Source organism: Triticum urartu, chromosome 1 (assembly GCF_003073215.2).
Source record: "Triticum urartu cultivar G1812 chromosome 1, Tu2.1, whole genome shotgun sequence".
Taxonomy (NCBI): Eukaryota; Viridiplantae; Streptophyta; class Magnoliopsida; order Poales; family Poaceae; genus Triticum; species Triticum urartu.
The window spans coordinates 88,463,985-88,479,563 of record NC_053022.1 but is presented as its reverse complement, the minus strand read 5'-3'; the positions used below and the strand labels follow the sequence as shown (position 1 = coordinate 88,479,563).

The window sequence follows — 15,579 nt, the reverse complement described above, 5'->3', positions numbered from 1 at the left end:
GAGTCCTCGTGACTCACAGATACTTCCAAACTGTTGCAGGTGCCGATGATACCAGTGCAGGTGACGCAACTCAGCTCAAATGGGAGCTCGATGAAGATCGTGTTCGTTGTGTTGTTTCGTTTCCTGTTGATCAGTAGTGGAGCCCAGTTGGGACGATCGGGGATCTAGCATTTGGGGTTGTCTTTATTTATGTTGGTTCCGTAGTCGGACCTTGATTGTATTCTAGATGATGTATGCTATATTTATGTATTGTGTGAAGTGTCGATTGTAAGCCAACTCTTTATCCCTTTCTTATTTCAGTACATGGGATGTGTAAAGATTACCCCTCTTGCGACATGCCTACCATGCGGTTATGCCTATAAGTCGTGCCCCGACACGTGGGAGATATAGCCGCATCGTGAGTGTTATAATATTTCTCATCTTATTTTCGTAGAGCATGAGAGAGAAAGAGGGGGGAGGGGAGGGGGAGGGAGAGAGACGCCTTAGAGTTGACCACATTCAAATGCATTATGGTTGTATGAGAACAGAGGCCACCGCCGGCGAGAGTAAAGAGGATAAGCAGCAACACAAATGTGATGCCCTTTTAAATTAAAGGGTGTGGACTTATTGGGGTTTCAATCATGATTATGGAGCTAAGAGCGTGTTTTTTCCCGTTGCAATGCATAGGCTCTTTTGCTAGTGATTGATGACGGGCGAAATGAAAATCAACAAAGCGGTCCAAACCAAACAAAGAATATTACCTCCCTTTATTAGTATGTATAGATAGTGAATGTTTTGCTAAATCATGATTATTTTTTGAAAAACATAAGTAATTTTAGTTTCCCTTATTTTTTAAAAAAATATAAGAAAAATTCAACAATATACATTTTAACAAAAAATATGATTTTTCAAAAATTCACAAAGATTTTAGAAATCCTGGACATTTCTAAATTCTTAAACACTTCTTTAACTCATGAACAATTTTATAAATTCGTCAACATGTTTCGACATTTGTAAAATTTATTATTTTAAAAGTATGATTTTTTTTAGAAATGAACCAAATCGGATGAAAAAATATGCCTAGATATAAAAAGCTGTCTGAAATCAGCAAGAATACACCATGAACCCATCATATGCCACACATGCACTTGCATGTACTGTGGGCCAGCCCAGTGCGCGTTTTGGGGTCTATTCCATTTTTTGGTATTTTAACCCCTCCAAATAATTTATGTGGTATTACAAATAATGTTCACAATTTTAAAAAAAATTCAGTTTTGATAAAGTTCAAAATTTTATATAAACTTGAGAAATCAAAAGATGTGTGAAATTTAGGAATTATTTCACAAACTTGAAAATGTGTTCACGAGTTTGCGAAAATAGATTAAATGGATCATGAATTTTAGAAAATGTTCATAATTTAAAATATATCCACGGATTGACAAACAGAAACAAAAATGAAAAAAAAAGAACAGAAAAACAGGCAAAAATGAAAGGCCGAGGAAAAATAAAGAAATGAGAAAATAGAAGAAAATAAAGTAAAAAACGGCAAAAATCACTGGAGAAAACCAAAGGGAAAAAAAGGAAAACGGCTACATAGGGCGGCCCATTGCAACGCTACCCTATGCTATTTGTACCGTTTGACTACTGTAGTGAAGACAGGGAAATTCCAAAATTCTGTAAAGTCCAAAATAAAATGCATGTCAAAGTAATTAAAATTACACAAATAAACTGATTAATAGGTATTCCCTCCGTCCCATAATGTAAGACATCTTACATTATGGGACGGAGGGAGTACAAATCAACATGCATCTAACATGCGAAATTGCCCAAATGTAAATGCTACTGGATGATACCACATGCGTTGTCGCTAGACTCTTGTTAAAACAAATGCATAAATAGGTGCCAACAACAACTAAAACTAATTAAAAAGTGAATGTAAGGAGTGTTCTTCATTTTGAAAATCTATACCTTTTTTATTTTACTACTAACAGAAATAGGTATTCTTGGTTTGTCATGCTATTTTACAGAAAATCCTCTGATGTTTCTGATAATAAACTAGCAGCACAGTTTAAAATTAGATTTTTTTTTTACTTTTGCAGAAAACTCTTTGATATTTCCGATAATTAACCTGTGCGTCAGTTTTAAGTTAGATTTTTTTGCTTTTGGAGGAAACCTCATATGATATTCGGGTTAATCAACCCCATGACATATCAAATGTGTTTTGAAAATAACCATACCTTTTAAACCCTAACTCCAAATTTAACATGTTATATGTGAAATTTGATTAGAAAAATGTGTTGAACCTAAATGTGATGTTATTTTACCTGTTAACCATTTTAAAAATATTATTTAGGATGCATCCTTAATCAATAGCGCAGGATCCGTCTTTTTTGAATATCAGTGCCGATCCGAACTAGAAATGAATACCTCAGCAAAATCAAAATTGGAGACAAAAGAAACCATCTATAATTACACATGCACGCCTCGCCAAACGTCAAAGAAAAAAACAGATTTCTCATGTTATGCCGGGAGAGAGACACTTTAGGATTGAAAACATTTCAATGTGTTGTGATTGTGCAAGCACTAAGGCTAGCATCGGGGATGGTGGGAAGAAGGATAAGTGACAACACAGATGCGATGTCATGTGTTGAAATAAAGCACGTGGACCTATCCAGGTCTTAATTCATGGCTATTGGGTTAGGGAAGTGTGGTATTTATTCTCCCGTTGTGCAACGCACAAACTCTTTTACTAGTAAAAAACATATTGAGCAGCAAAAATGTATTTTAAAGAGGGGGGGGGGGGGGGGGGGGGGGGCTGGACTAAACAAAGTTATTTTTCAACAAAAATGTGAAATATGAAGTACATAGATTTGCTTCAAGCGTCCAACACGTATACCGTTCATGATCAAACAAAAAATAATGCATAATTGGAATGACAGCCGCAAACACAAGCCGAGTATTACTCTCTCCGTTCTTAAATATTTGTCTTTTTAGATATTTCAAATGAACTACCATATACGGATATATATATATATATATATATTTTAAAATGTAGATTCACTTATTTTGCTCCGTATGTAGTCATTTGTTGAAATCTCTAGAAATACAAATATTTATGAACGGAGGAAGTACAAAGCATGACACCTGCTCGATAGGACAGCAAATTTGAATCCAGTATCCACTGTTTCACATTTTACAAGAGCAAAATCTTTTATCTCGCATCACGCAAAGGCTTTTCTCTGATAGTATAAATTATGTGTTGTATGCAAACATACTGAGTCGTTCGTATGATGTTACTCCCTCGATCTTGAACATGCAGACCAACTCATTAGAAAGTTTGTTCAGACCCAGACCTCCGTCCTAGTCCTCCCACGACCAATTTCCAGGTTCTTTTGTTCCGAACATCCTCTTCCTTGTTTAATTTCAGTTATTATCAGATGGACATGGGAACCGACATTCACACTTAACTATGCAAACACTATAATCCAGAATTGTGCCATGACAACGGAAGTATTCAGATTGCCCAAGCTCTAGATTATTATGCACTAGAGTAGCAAAAGTAAATATATTAAAAGCTTCAGCACATGACATGGTCAAAAGAACAGAGAAATATAAACACAAACGATCCGCTCATTTGGCACGACATCCTCAACTTGCATCTCAGTTACTCCCTCCGTCCCATGATACAGGATCGTTTTGCAAGTTAAAACAGCTTGCAAAACGATCTTATATTGTGGGACGGAGGGAGTACTATCTGATAACATCCTCCAACTCACCTTACTTATCGCTGTCAGTACTTGGTAGCAACTAAGCCCAATACTCATAAGAAGATGATTCTTACTACATTATCAGGTCCCAGCTTACCAGGTGCATCTAGTGCTGCGCCAATTAGCTTTTAAAAGATGCCAGAACCATACACCAATTCCAAAATACCATACTAGAGCTATGCTCTAAAACCTGAGCTATATACACAGAGATGTATCTCACTACATCATGCCCTAACCCTCCTTTTGAGCTCAGCAGTAATCGATGGGAATTTCAGAACCAGTAGCGCATAACCATCCGTGAACATGGCCTCCTTGAAATTTTCCTCCGCCACAAAGAAGTCAATGCACTTGTTCTTCAACTCCTGACAGTTGTAGGTTTCAGCCCAACCTAAGATAGTTGCAACTGTATCTACAGACACTTTCTCCCATAACTTCTGGGCACAAATAACCTTCAGACGATCCAATGCATACCAATCGGCCGCAGCGCGTAGATCCTGAAACATCTCAGCGGAGGAGTCCTCAAGCCTGTCTTCTCCAGGCAATTCATCCGTGTAAATGAACCGAAGCATAACTTTAAATGTTGCAGGTGTGATGTCGTGCAGTGTGATGGATGACATTGTAGCCTCAGACATGGAACCGAAGAGCTCTGCTCTAAAGACTGGTGAGCGGGCAGCAAGCACCGCGCGGTGAGCATGGAATGTCTCATCATTGACGATGAATGACACATCTGTCCCGTCATTGTTATCTAGCAGGCAGCCAAGATGAGTTCCAATGTCTGAAGGCGGCAGGGGAATAGGACTGTCATCGATGACCATGACGGCACATAGAAACGTGACGTGTCTCCCTATTAAGTAATCTTCCTCCAAAATAGTTCCCTTGATGAACCGATCCCACCCCCAAGAATCGGCGAGGCCTTTGTCTCCCTTGATCCCAAAGGTTTCAAATGTCCTTTGCATGCCTGACATAGATGGTTTGCCATCCCTACCCAGTATGTCGACCTCCAAGATGGCCCTGACGCATCTGGATTTGCTCAAATGGTCGAGGAAGATAGAAACATACTCGCCCTTGTTGGCCTCGCTCTCCCCATGCAGGAAGCACTCAATCCTCCAAAGGTGTCCCCCGGCGGAGACGACGTCAGAGTAGACGGACTTGCCGAGAGGAAGCTCCTTGATTTGCTGGTAGTCTACTCTGAACTGGAAGACAGAGGAGTCCACGATGGTGGTCTGCGCCTCCGGCTGTGCCGTCTTAGCCCGCTTGTTCACTGAACAAATTTTAAGCAAACACAAAGACGAATTCCACAAAAAAGGACGCAAAAGAAAGTACTACCACAAAATTGACGGTGCAGTCGTGCAGAGTACAAGCTAGCGAATCCTTCAGCTCATCGAACTGAAACAAAAGCACAAAAGGGCACTCACTGGCTTGCTAGCAGTCGGAGGTGGCGGCGATGCAATTGCCCTGCTGGTGGTGGCAATCGGTGCTGAGGCGCCACCGGCCGCTCCTTAGATCTCCCCGCACCCGCACCAGAACCTCCGCTGTACGCCGTATTTCTGTCTCCTCTGCTCCGCTGTTGCTTGGCGTGAAACCCTTGAGCACAGACAGAACTGTTCTTTGCGGGCTTCCAACAAGGGGGTCCCTCCAACACGGCAGGTGATATGGGCCGCACTGAGAATGTGTCCCTAGCCAAAATGAAATGCACGTCAAAGTAGTTTTTCTTTTTTAACACAGTGAAATCACAGACTCATATACAAGCACATGCAATCACATGCATCGAAGTAGTTGACTGGAATAAATTGACTAATAGATACAACGTGCCAAAATAGGAGTGCAGACAACATAGAGAAGTACAAGATGGCGAAGAAGGTCGCAAAGCGAGCTGTCAGTGAAGCAAGGGGTCAGGCGTATGAGCAGCTCTACCAACGGTTATGCACGAAGGAAGGGAAAGGGACATCTATAAGATGGCCAAGATCGGGGAGAGGAAGACGAGGGATGTTGGCCAAGGCAAATGGATCAAGGACGGAGTAGACCAACTCCTAGTGAAGGACGAGGAGATTAAGCATAGATGGTGGGAGTACTTCGACAAGTTGTTCAATGGGAAGAATGAGAGTTCTACCATTGAACTGGACGACGCCTTCGATGAGACCAGCATGCGTTTTGTGCGGCGAATCCAGGAGTATGAGGTCAAGGAGGCTTTAAAAAGGATGAAAGGAGGCAAGGCGATGGGCCCAGATTTTATCCCCATTGAGGTGTGGAAAGGCCTTGGAGACATAGCGATAATATGGCTAACCAAGCTTTTCAAGCTCATTTTTCGGGCAAATAAGATGCCAGAAGAATGGAGTCGGAGTATATTAGTACCAATCATCAAGAACAAGAGGAATGTTCAAAGTTGTACTAATTACCGTGCAATTAAGCTGATGAGTCATAGAATGAAGCTATGGGAGAGAGTCGTTGAGCATCGCTTATGGAGAATGACAAGCGTGACCAAAAATAATTTTGGTTTCATGCCTGGGAGGTTGACCATGGAAGCCATTTTCTTGGTACGACAACTTATGGAGAGATACAGGGAGCAAAAGAAGGACTTGCATATGGTGTTCATTGACTTCGAGAAGGCCTATGATAAGATACCACGGAATGTCATGTGGTGGGCCTTGGAGAAACACAAAGTTCCAGCAAAGTACATTACCCTCATCAAGGACATGTACAATAATGTTGTGACAAGTGTTCGAACAAGTGATGTTGACACTGATGACTTCCTGATTAAGATAGGACTGCATCAGGGGTCAGCTTTGAGCCCTTATCTTTTTGCCTTGGTGATGGATGAGGTCACAAGGGATATACAAGTAGATATCCCATGGTGTATGCTCTTTGCAGATCATGTGGTGCTAGTTGACGATACTCGGACATGGGTAAATAGGAAGTTAGAGTTATGGAGTCAAACATTGGAATCGAAAGGGTTTAGTCTTGGTAGAACTAAAACCGAGTACATGATGTGTGGTTTCAGTACTACTAGGTGCGAGGAGGAGGAGGTTAGCCTTGATGGGCAGGTGGTGCCTCAGAAGGACACCTTTCGATATTTGGGGTCAATGCTGCAGGAGGATGGGGGTATTGATGAAGATGTGAACCATCGAATCAAAGCGCATTCTCTGTGACAAGAGAGTGCCACAAAAGATAAAAGGCAAGTTCTACAGGACGGCGGTTCGACCTGCAATGTTGTATGGCGCTGAGTGTTGGCCGACTAAAAGGCGACATGTTCAACCGTTAGGCGTGGCGGAGATGTGTATGTTGAGATGGATGTGTGGCCACACGAGGAAGGATCGAGTCCGGAATGATGATATGCAAGATAAAGTTCGTGTAGCACCAATTGTAGAGAAGCTTGTCCAACATCGTCTGAGATGATTTGGACATATTCAGCGCAGGCCTCCAGAAGCTCCAGTGCATAGCCGACGGCTAAAGCATGCGGAGAATGTCAAGAGAGGTCGGGGTAGATCGAATTTGACATGGGAGGAGTCTGTTAAGAGAGACCTGAAAGATTGGAGTATCACCAAAGAACTAGCTATGGACAGGGGTGCGTGGAAGCTTGTTATCCATGTGCCAGAGCCATGAGTTAGTCGCGAGATCTTATGAGTTTCACCTCTAGCCCTACCCCAACTTGGTTGGGACTAAAGTTTTTGTTGTTGTTTATTCAACGTGCCAAAATAGTTCCAAATCCGAATACAATACAGAGACCGGGAAGCAAAGACGATCAATTCGATTGTGGACAGTTGCCAATTTCGAATTGGGCAGTGAATTCGGCTCATGATCATTAATAACACTAAGTTTGTCTTTTTTTTCTAAAGTTACAGGTTGATTTTGAATGTAAAACTCGCGTTCAATTTATGTAATTATTGTATGTTTTTTCTCACAATTTTTTGAGGATTGATTCAAAATGTGCGAAGTATCAGGAGTACTTCAGAGGTGGGAGACAAATAGGGGGCACAATGCACAGGAGCAGTCCGACCGGGCCGACCCATTGGCAGGAACCGAACAAATCGAGTAATAATGTAGCATCGGGGCGTCATTGTAGCGGTCTACTGTATGGAATGGTTACTATAGCATGAGGTTTACTGTAGTTGACGTTAAAAAAATTGCAAACTCATTTTGAAAAAAGTGAACATTTCTTGAGATCATGTAGAAAACCTGCAATTCATGTGTAATTATTTTGGTAGAATCTATGACTTAACCTTCAAATCACCGTTTTGTTTTCTAAAATGTGGTCCGTGTCAAATACTCCCTCCGTTCCTAAATATAAGTCTTTTTTAGATAATCCACTACAAAACTACATATGGATGTACATAGACATATTTTAGAGTGTAGCGTCACTCATTTCGCTCCGTATGTAGTCCATAGTGGAATCTCTAAAAAGACTTATATTTAGGAACGAAGGGAGTATTTTGTTATTGATGGTTATGCAAATACTTATATAGGCTAAGAATTTTCCACTTATACTAAGAGTTGACTAATGGGACTCCACAATACATTTAAATCACATGTGGTTGACATCACGGTTAGCTTGCTACATACATGTTGACACACCCGTCTCCTGTTTTATATTGACATAATGACCAACATGTCTCTCTGAAACATCATCTTCAAAACAATAGTATGTGCAGAGAGATGCCAAGAAACGATTCTTGCGAGCGGATCTAGAATTTTGAAACGGGGTGGTGCATCTCAAAAAATTTATTTTGACAACACATATTGCATTGGAGAAACACAAAGTCCCAGCAAAGTACATTACCCTCATCAAGGACAGTACGATAATGTTGTGACAAGTGACGTCGACACTAATGACTTCCCGATTAAGATAGGACTGCATCAGGGGTTAGCTTTGAGCCTTTATCTTTTTGCCTTGGTGATGGATGAGGTCACAAGGGATATACAAGGAGATATCCCATGGTGTATGCTCTTTGCGGATGATGTGGTGCTAGTTGACGATAGTCGGACGGGGGTAAATAGGAAGTTAAGAGTTATGGAGACAAACCTTGGAATCGAAAGGGTTTAGGCTTATTAGAACTAAAACCGAGTACATGATGTGCTGTTTCAGTACTACTAGGTGTGAGGAGGAGGAGGTTCGCCTTGATGGGCAGGTGGTGCCTTAGAAGGACATCTTTCAATATTTGGGGTCAATGCTGCAGGAGGATGGGGGTATTGATGAAGATGTGAACCATCGAATCAAAGCCGAATGGATGAAGTGGCGCCAAGCTTCTGGCACTCTTTGTGACAAGAGAGTGCCACAAAAGCTAAAAGGCAAGTTCTACAGGACGGCGGTTCGGCCCGCAATGTTGTATGGCGCTAGGTGTTGGCCGGCTAAAAAGGTGACATGTTCAACAGTTAGGTGTGGCGGTGATATGTATGTTGAGATGGATGTGTGGCCACACGAGGAAGGATCGAGTCCGGAATGATGATATACGAGATAAGAGTTGGGGACTGGGGTAGCACCAATTGAAGAGAAGCTTGCCCAACATTGTCTGGGATGGTTTGGGCATATTCAGCGCAGGCCTCCAGAAGCTCCAGTGCATAGCCGACGGCTAAAGCATGCGGAGAATGTAAGAGAGGTCGGGGTAGACCGAATTTGACATGGGAGGAGTCCGTTAAGAGAGACCTGAAGGATTGGAGTATCACCAAAGAACTAGCTATGGACAGGGGTGCGTGGAAGCTTGCTATCCATGTGCCAGAGCCATGAGTTGGTCGCGAGATCATATGGGTTTCACAATGTTCAAGAAAGCGGTAAGCGTAAGCGGAGCGGAAGGCCACAGCTTAGAGCAATGGCTGCTTAAGCGCAGCTTAACCAGGGTTAAGCGTTTTTTTAATTGGCCAGAATTTGGCTGTTTTTGAATAATATGCACAAGAAAACAGAAAATATAGCACATAGGTAACTGAAAAATCTGAAATACTCCCTCCGTCCCAAAATTCTTGTCTTAGATTTGTCTAGATACGGATGTATCTAACACTAAAACGTAACTAGATACATTCGTATTTAGACAAATCTAAGACAAGAATTTTAGGACGGAGGGGCATATAAGGTTGAGGTTCAGTGGTTCACACACCACAACAAATAGCCAAATAACACATAAGGATAAGGTTCAGTGGTTCACACAGCAAGCATAAATGCATAATATTGGCTTAGAGCATATAAGATAAATGGCAGCTGCAGGCAAGCAGCAGCAGCAGCAACCAAACAGCAGCAGCAGCCCCATCCCAGCCCAAGCAGTAGTTCAGATCCAGTGCGGGGACGAGGAGGAAGAATGCATGGAGCTGAGTTGGATGCAGAACAGGAGCATCTGGACTGGAGCTCTCTTCTCCCCACTCCCCTTCTAACCCAGTAAACCCTAGCCGAACAGGCCAGTATTGGGCCAGGCCTTTATTCCCATCTTTTACCTCCAGCCCGTGGCCCATTCCTCGCTTTTTGAACGCTTAAGCGCGCTCAGCGACCGCTTAGCCAGCGCTCAGCGCTAAAGCGGCCGCTAAATCCCGCTTTTTTCGCTTAACGCTAAAACTTCCGCCTAGGGCAGAAGCGAAGCGTTTAGCTGTCGCTTAGCGCTAAAGCGCGCTTAAGCGGCGCCTAAGAACGCTTTCTTGAACACTGGGGTTTCACCTCTAGCCTACCCCAACTTGTTTGGGACTAAAGGCTTTGTTGTTGTTGTTGTTTTTGTTGTTTAACGCATATTGCATTGCTACCGTACTTAATTAATTTACCAATTGGCAATAACACAATGGAAAGATATAATATGGTCTTACAAACATATTAAAATCCTCAATCAAGTGTGTATTTTGCATAAAAGAAGAATACATGCCTATACACTTTCTAATGGCCATGAAAGTATCAATTGTATCACCTTCATTCTTCGTGGCATGTTTCCGGAAAAGAGAAGCACTGAGTCTCATCCTCTTCATTCTTCAAATTCTACACTTTTTTTTTACATTCTAGTATCAATCATGGTTGGACACGACAAATTATCCCCATTTGTTCATGTATGTGGCTGATAGCACTATAAATATCAGACCTAGATTCCTTTCAAAACAAAGACCCTAGATTCCTAAATCATAATGAGAACAATCAATCAGACATTAAAATGGGGACGAGGAAAATGGACAACGTACCTCAAATACGATCGGCTCCCTTTATGTCGTAGCTGCACACCAGCACACCGCCGGCCGCCGGGCAGGACCAGTGCTGCTGCCGAGTGAGCAGAGAGCGAGGAGCGGACGGCTAGGCACTGTGATTGCAGCGGCCCTGTGGGGCGGACCTTGGGCAGCTCCTGGACTCTTGGGGTCCGGCGACGGTGATTCGCCGGCGAGTAAGCGGCGAGTCCGCGAGCAGTGCGGCGCAGAGGGGAAAGACGGAAAAGACTGCGACGAGAGGCAGTGCGGCTGCGCGTTCTAGTTGGTACGAGCGGACTAGCAGGCCGCGTTTGTTGGGCCTTTTTTATTTCTTCTTCTCCAGCCCATCACCAAATCCCCTATATACAGGCCGTCCAAAATTCCCAGGGTGGGCCGCGGCCCATCCTATCCACCCTGTAGCTGCGCCCGCTACTAATATTCTGACACTTTCTAAAAATATATATTCTGACACATTATTTCCTAATATATGCATTAGGAAAATAATGGAAAATTGGAAATCCGACATTAGTGAAAGATTTGTCTACTGATAAATTTTCTTAATGCCTCTGCATCGACCTGTCAAAAAGGAAGTTAGATCATTATGTTGAAGGATCAAGGGTTATTGTCCATCCAAGAAAAATGTAATCCATACTTGCATCATGGAAGTTGCTTACTGTTTTGCCTCTAAATGTTTGGGATAATTGAAATATGTGTTATCCTTAACAAAATTGCATCTTCTCTTTAGTTAGTGATGAGAAGGACGGCATCCATTCTATGGAAACCCATCGGATATTATATGGTATGATGAGCGTTTGTGCGTTAGGCCAAATGTTTGATGATATTATCATGTAGGGTTTCATCTTTTGTAATGATGAGGATGAGCTGGAGAAAAACATATCTTACGATTTTCTGGATCTTTATTGTGTACTCATATCGAGCAACACACACAGATTTAAAATAGTCCATGTTCCTTCTATTAGCATATACTATATGTCTGAATGAATTGGTCATGACACTTGATTTTCATGTTTTATGTGTCGCGGGAAGCTGCTCAGCTCATCAATGACACAAATAAAATAAGAAATCATATTTTTAAAACATAAAAAAGTTGGGTGCAACAAAGCGCACTTTTTTTGTTCTAGTAGGAGCTAAAATGCACCAGGGCCCCGTCCCATTTAGCTTCTTGGCTGAAGAAAATGGAAGTGTCTGCCTCTGAAAAACTATGTTGCCGGTTTATCAAGTACCAGAGAAAAGAAATATTCATTGACTAAAAAACACATAATATTTAATTTTTAGGTATTTTTAATAATGTTTGCAATTTTAAAAATGTTGTGAATTTGTAAAAGATAAATAAATAACATAATAAAACAAAAAAATATGCATCTTAGAAAATGTTTCACGAACTTGAAAAAGTGTTCACGAGTTTGAGGAAAAACGCTTAAAAAAGGACCATGAATTCCACAATATGTTTCATGTATTAAAAATGTTATAATCTACTACCCCTATAAAAGAAAGAGAGGGCGGAGAATCAGACAATCTCATCCATTGAAAGGGTTGAATCCTATGATTCACGTGGCTTCGATGTTTAACACCAACCATGTTTTACCCACGCTGCCTCCGGCGACCACGCACCCACGTTTTACCCACAAATGCCATCGTGTCTTTCCTTCTTTCCCATGGCACGGTTCCCTTTTCCAAAACCGCCCCACGTTGCTTGCGCAGGTCATGGAACAAACAGAGAGAGCGAAGAGAAGCGCGGCGGCCATGCCTGCTGTGGTTGGATCTAGACAAGGGGTTTGCCACCGGCCCCGTTCGTTGTGCTGGCCATAGAAGAGAGACAGAGATTGAAGGGAAGCACGGCGGCGATGCCGTTCATTGCGAAGGACATGGCGTCGCCGGTGCGGCGACCTGGCTGCGGCCGCCGTCGCCGACCCACTCCACGCGCGGCCTGCCCTTCCCCGACGCCCACCGCGTACCGCCGCCCCACTCTTCCGCGCCTCCAATGTCGCCTCCCTTCACACCGATGCTGGGGATGCGCTGCACCGGCAGCTCCCCTCCATCCTTGCCGCTACTAATCCATCTAATGTCGCCTCTCTGCATCCTGTAGAGGGGTCGAACTAGACACCGCAGTCCGCAGACACGACGGACTGGACACAATTGACGAGTTCTTTTGTGCTGCTCTCTGATTGTCGCTTGTCCATGTTGCCAGACGAGCAGAGGCGTGGTAGCGGCCAAGGCGAGAACTATGGGAAGCTGAAGTCGCCTGCGTGTTTGTGTTCATCACAGGTGCTGTCTCTTTTCCATTTTTTTTGTACTTCATCCGATGATCAGTGACTACTAATTCCCATGTCTACAGAAGGAAGAAGCATGGTGTCCGCCGCCGGGGACATGGACGCATGCGGGGGAGCAGCCGCAGATTCAGGACCTTCTATCGATCTGTTGTGCCTTGAAGTTTGCGTTTATCTTTGAGAAATTCTGCCCCATCCTCAGTCATATGTATGCTTTGATCTATTTTTCATGTTGTTTTCTTGGGTCTTTGTTCTTGGTTATTGGGCTTGGAGTGCTCTCTACAGCCCTTCACAACTCCCAAAAACCCACATGTATTTGATGTAAGACGCTTTAACCTATTCTCTAATGTACATGCAGTCTGAAATCCATTGCCAATTTGGCTTTAGGAAAATTCAGTCGCACAAGAAGCAAGGCTAAGTTGTACTCCTAATTGGTATTGTTCTTAAGCACACCCCAAAATGATGTGTATCAATTGCATATTTTTCTGAAGCTACTAAACCATTACTGGATTTTTGCAGTTTTTTATTTCAAAATATGTCTCTCCTTCGAAGTCATTTTTTCCTTCTACTGAATGTTCTTCTGAAAGAGAATCTCAACAGAGCAATCGGAAGGAGGAGAAAGCAGCCAGAGAGGAGAAGCTTAGAACAAGGTACATGCATCAGATTAACTCCTATACCTGAACCAATATACCTTTTTATGATTGAATTAAATAAAACAAGTATTTATATATTTCTTCAGATCAACGGATTCTAATAATATTCCGGCATGCAAATAATTTTTCCATATGTTTGACTACATTGTGTTGCTGTGCAAATATGCAGAGAAGGATCTCATTTTTGGGGGCATGGTTACGTGAATCGACGTGTTATCTTGACCAAATATCTTCTTACTATTTGTACAGTGCTGCAAAATGTATAGGCTGGTCACCACTTTTACTCAGTTTCATTATATATATATCGCATCACAGCAGCAGCCGCTGACCATCCCCGAGGAAACCACCACGTCGCTCCCTACCGAATCGTGATCATCCTGGGTATCCCGTTTGCTACCATGGGCGCTCAGATAGAGCTCATGGTACTCTCTTGATGCACATAAAACGATCTTCTCAATTTGTGTTTTGAGGAATCAATGGCCTGAATCATCATAGTGCAGATGCCAATAACTTGCAGAGACACCAAGGTTAATGCAATTGTCGAGACATTGGTGTATTGTGATGTATTGTATAATATGGTTCCAGCATATGACCAAGTGAGAGGGATTGACAATACATTATATTTTCATGCAATCGCTACAAGAACATTATATCAGATCTTCTCAATCACGTACAGTCCTACCCAACATTTTATGTTGCTGCATGTTGACTACACCAGTCTGAGGCAAGCTGCAGGAGTATGGTACCTTTCTCTTCCAACGTCGCCAGACAAGTGACGTAGGAGGTCGTCAAGCAGCTACAGTTCTTCGCCGATGAGGTAGCCCTAGAAGTTTTAATTTTGTGTCAACTGAAAAGAATTCGTACCTGTTGATAATTTGGTGGTTCATAGATGGTGAAAAATTGCAGGTAGTGGACGGCGTTTCTCCTGTTTGGGCCACCAGGTATGGGTGTCCTACTTGGTGAAAGTCATCACGGCAGAGGCTGATTTCATCTTCCGAATGTGAGTGTTGCTTAAATTTGAGCCCCACAATTCACTCTCCTGCAATTTAAGCCTTATTATTGTTCCAACAGAAACAGAGCACATGGATAATTTCCTCAAGAAAATGTTGAATTGTGATCCTAAATCGATTCTTTATTTATGATTAATTGCATGTTCATATTCTGGTTCTTGTTGCATATTGTGATGCCAAAACTCTTTGATTGGGATAGCAACAGTAGCAAGGTGAATGTACGAGTATATTGTTGTTAGTTTGATTGTGTGTGGTAGGATGGCTGGGTATTTGGAAAGCAAAACTCTTTCCACTTTTGCAGCTAGGCTGGTGTGGATCATATTGTTCCTGTCACATTGATTTTGTCGGCAAAATTGAGGAACCTGGAGAAGATGCCCTTAGATATCATCGAATACTACCGAAAATAGCAATTTTGCATGATGTGGAGACATAACTATCGCCTTCTTGATGTTTTATGCCTTTTTCATGTAGCCGAAGTGACGACGAATGAGTGAAGGGTTGCAGTGCAAACTCCTCGGTGCTTTTTACATATGTCATTGTACTTACGATTTCCTGAATATTTTATAAAATAGTGAAGGATATCTTGGAACGATGATGTTTTCAATCTTTAATACGAATGTGTTAGAGTACGTAATGGGCCTAATGGGCCCGTTAGTCTTAGAGTTAATTAGAGATAAGAGTCGCTTTTTTAGGGGTCAAGTAAGCCTTGCTTGGGAGTCAAGTAAACCTTTTTATATAAAGAGAG

The 15,579-nt window shown here is 42.4% G+C and overlaps 1 protein-coding gene and 1 long non-coding RNA gene across 2 annotated transcripts; one reads left to right on the top strand and one right to left on the bottom strand.

Annotated features, from left to right (window-relative positions):
* Positions 1-3,130: 3,130 nt before the first annotated feature.
* On the bottom strand, positions 3,131-11,138 carry LOC125549722 (BTB/POZ and MATH domain-containing protein 1-like). Its single transcript, XM_048712982.1, has 3 exons — positions 10,884-11,138; positions 5,162-5,422; positions 3,131-5,007 (listed from the first exon to the last, which is right to left on the bottom strand). Coding segments are annotated over exons 2-3 (1,038 nt in total). The 5' UTR covers positions 5,163-5,422; positions 10,884-11,138; the 3' UTR covers positions 3,131-3,970.
* A 1,410-nt stretch (positions 11,139-12,548) lies between these two features.
* Positions 12,549-15,433, top strand: LOC125512185. Its single transcript, XR_007285242.1, has 3 exons — positions 12,549-13,169; positions 13,240-14,641; positions 14,731-15,433. It is a non-coding gene; the product is annotated as an uncharacterized LOC125512185 (long non-coding RNA).
* The last annotated feature ends 146 nt before the right edge of the window (positions 15,434-15,579 follow it).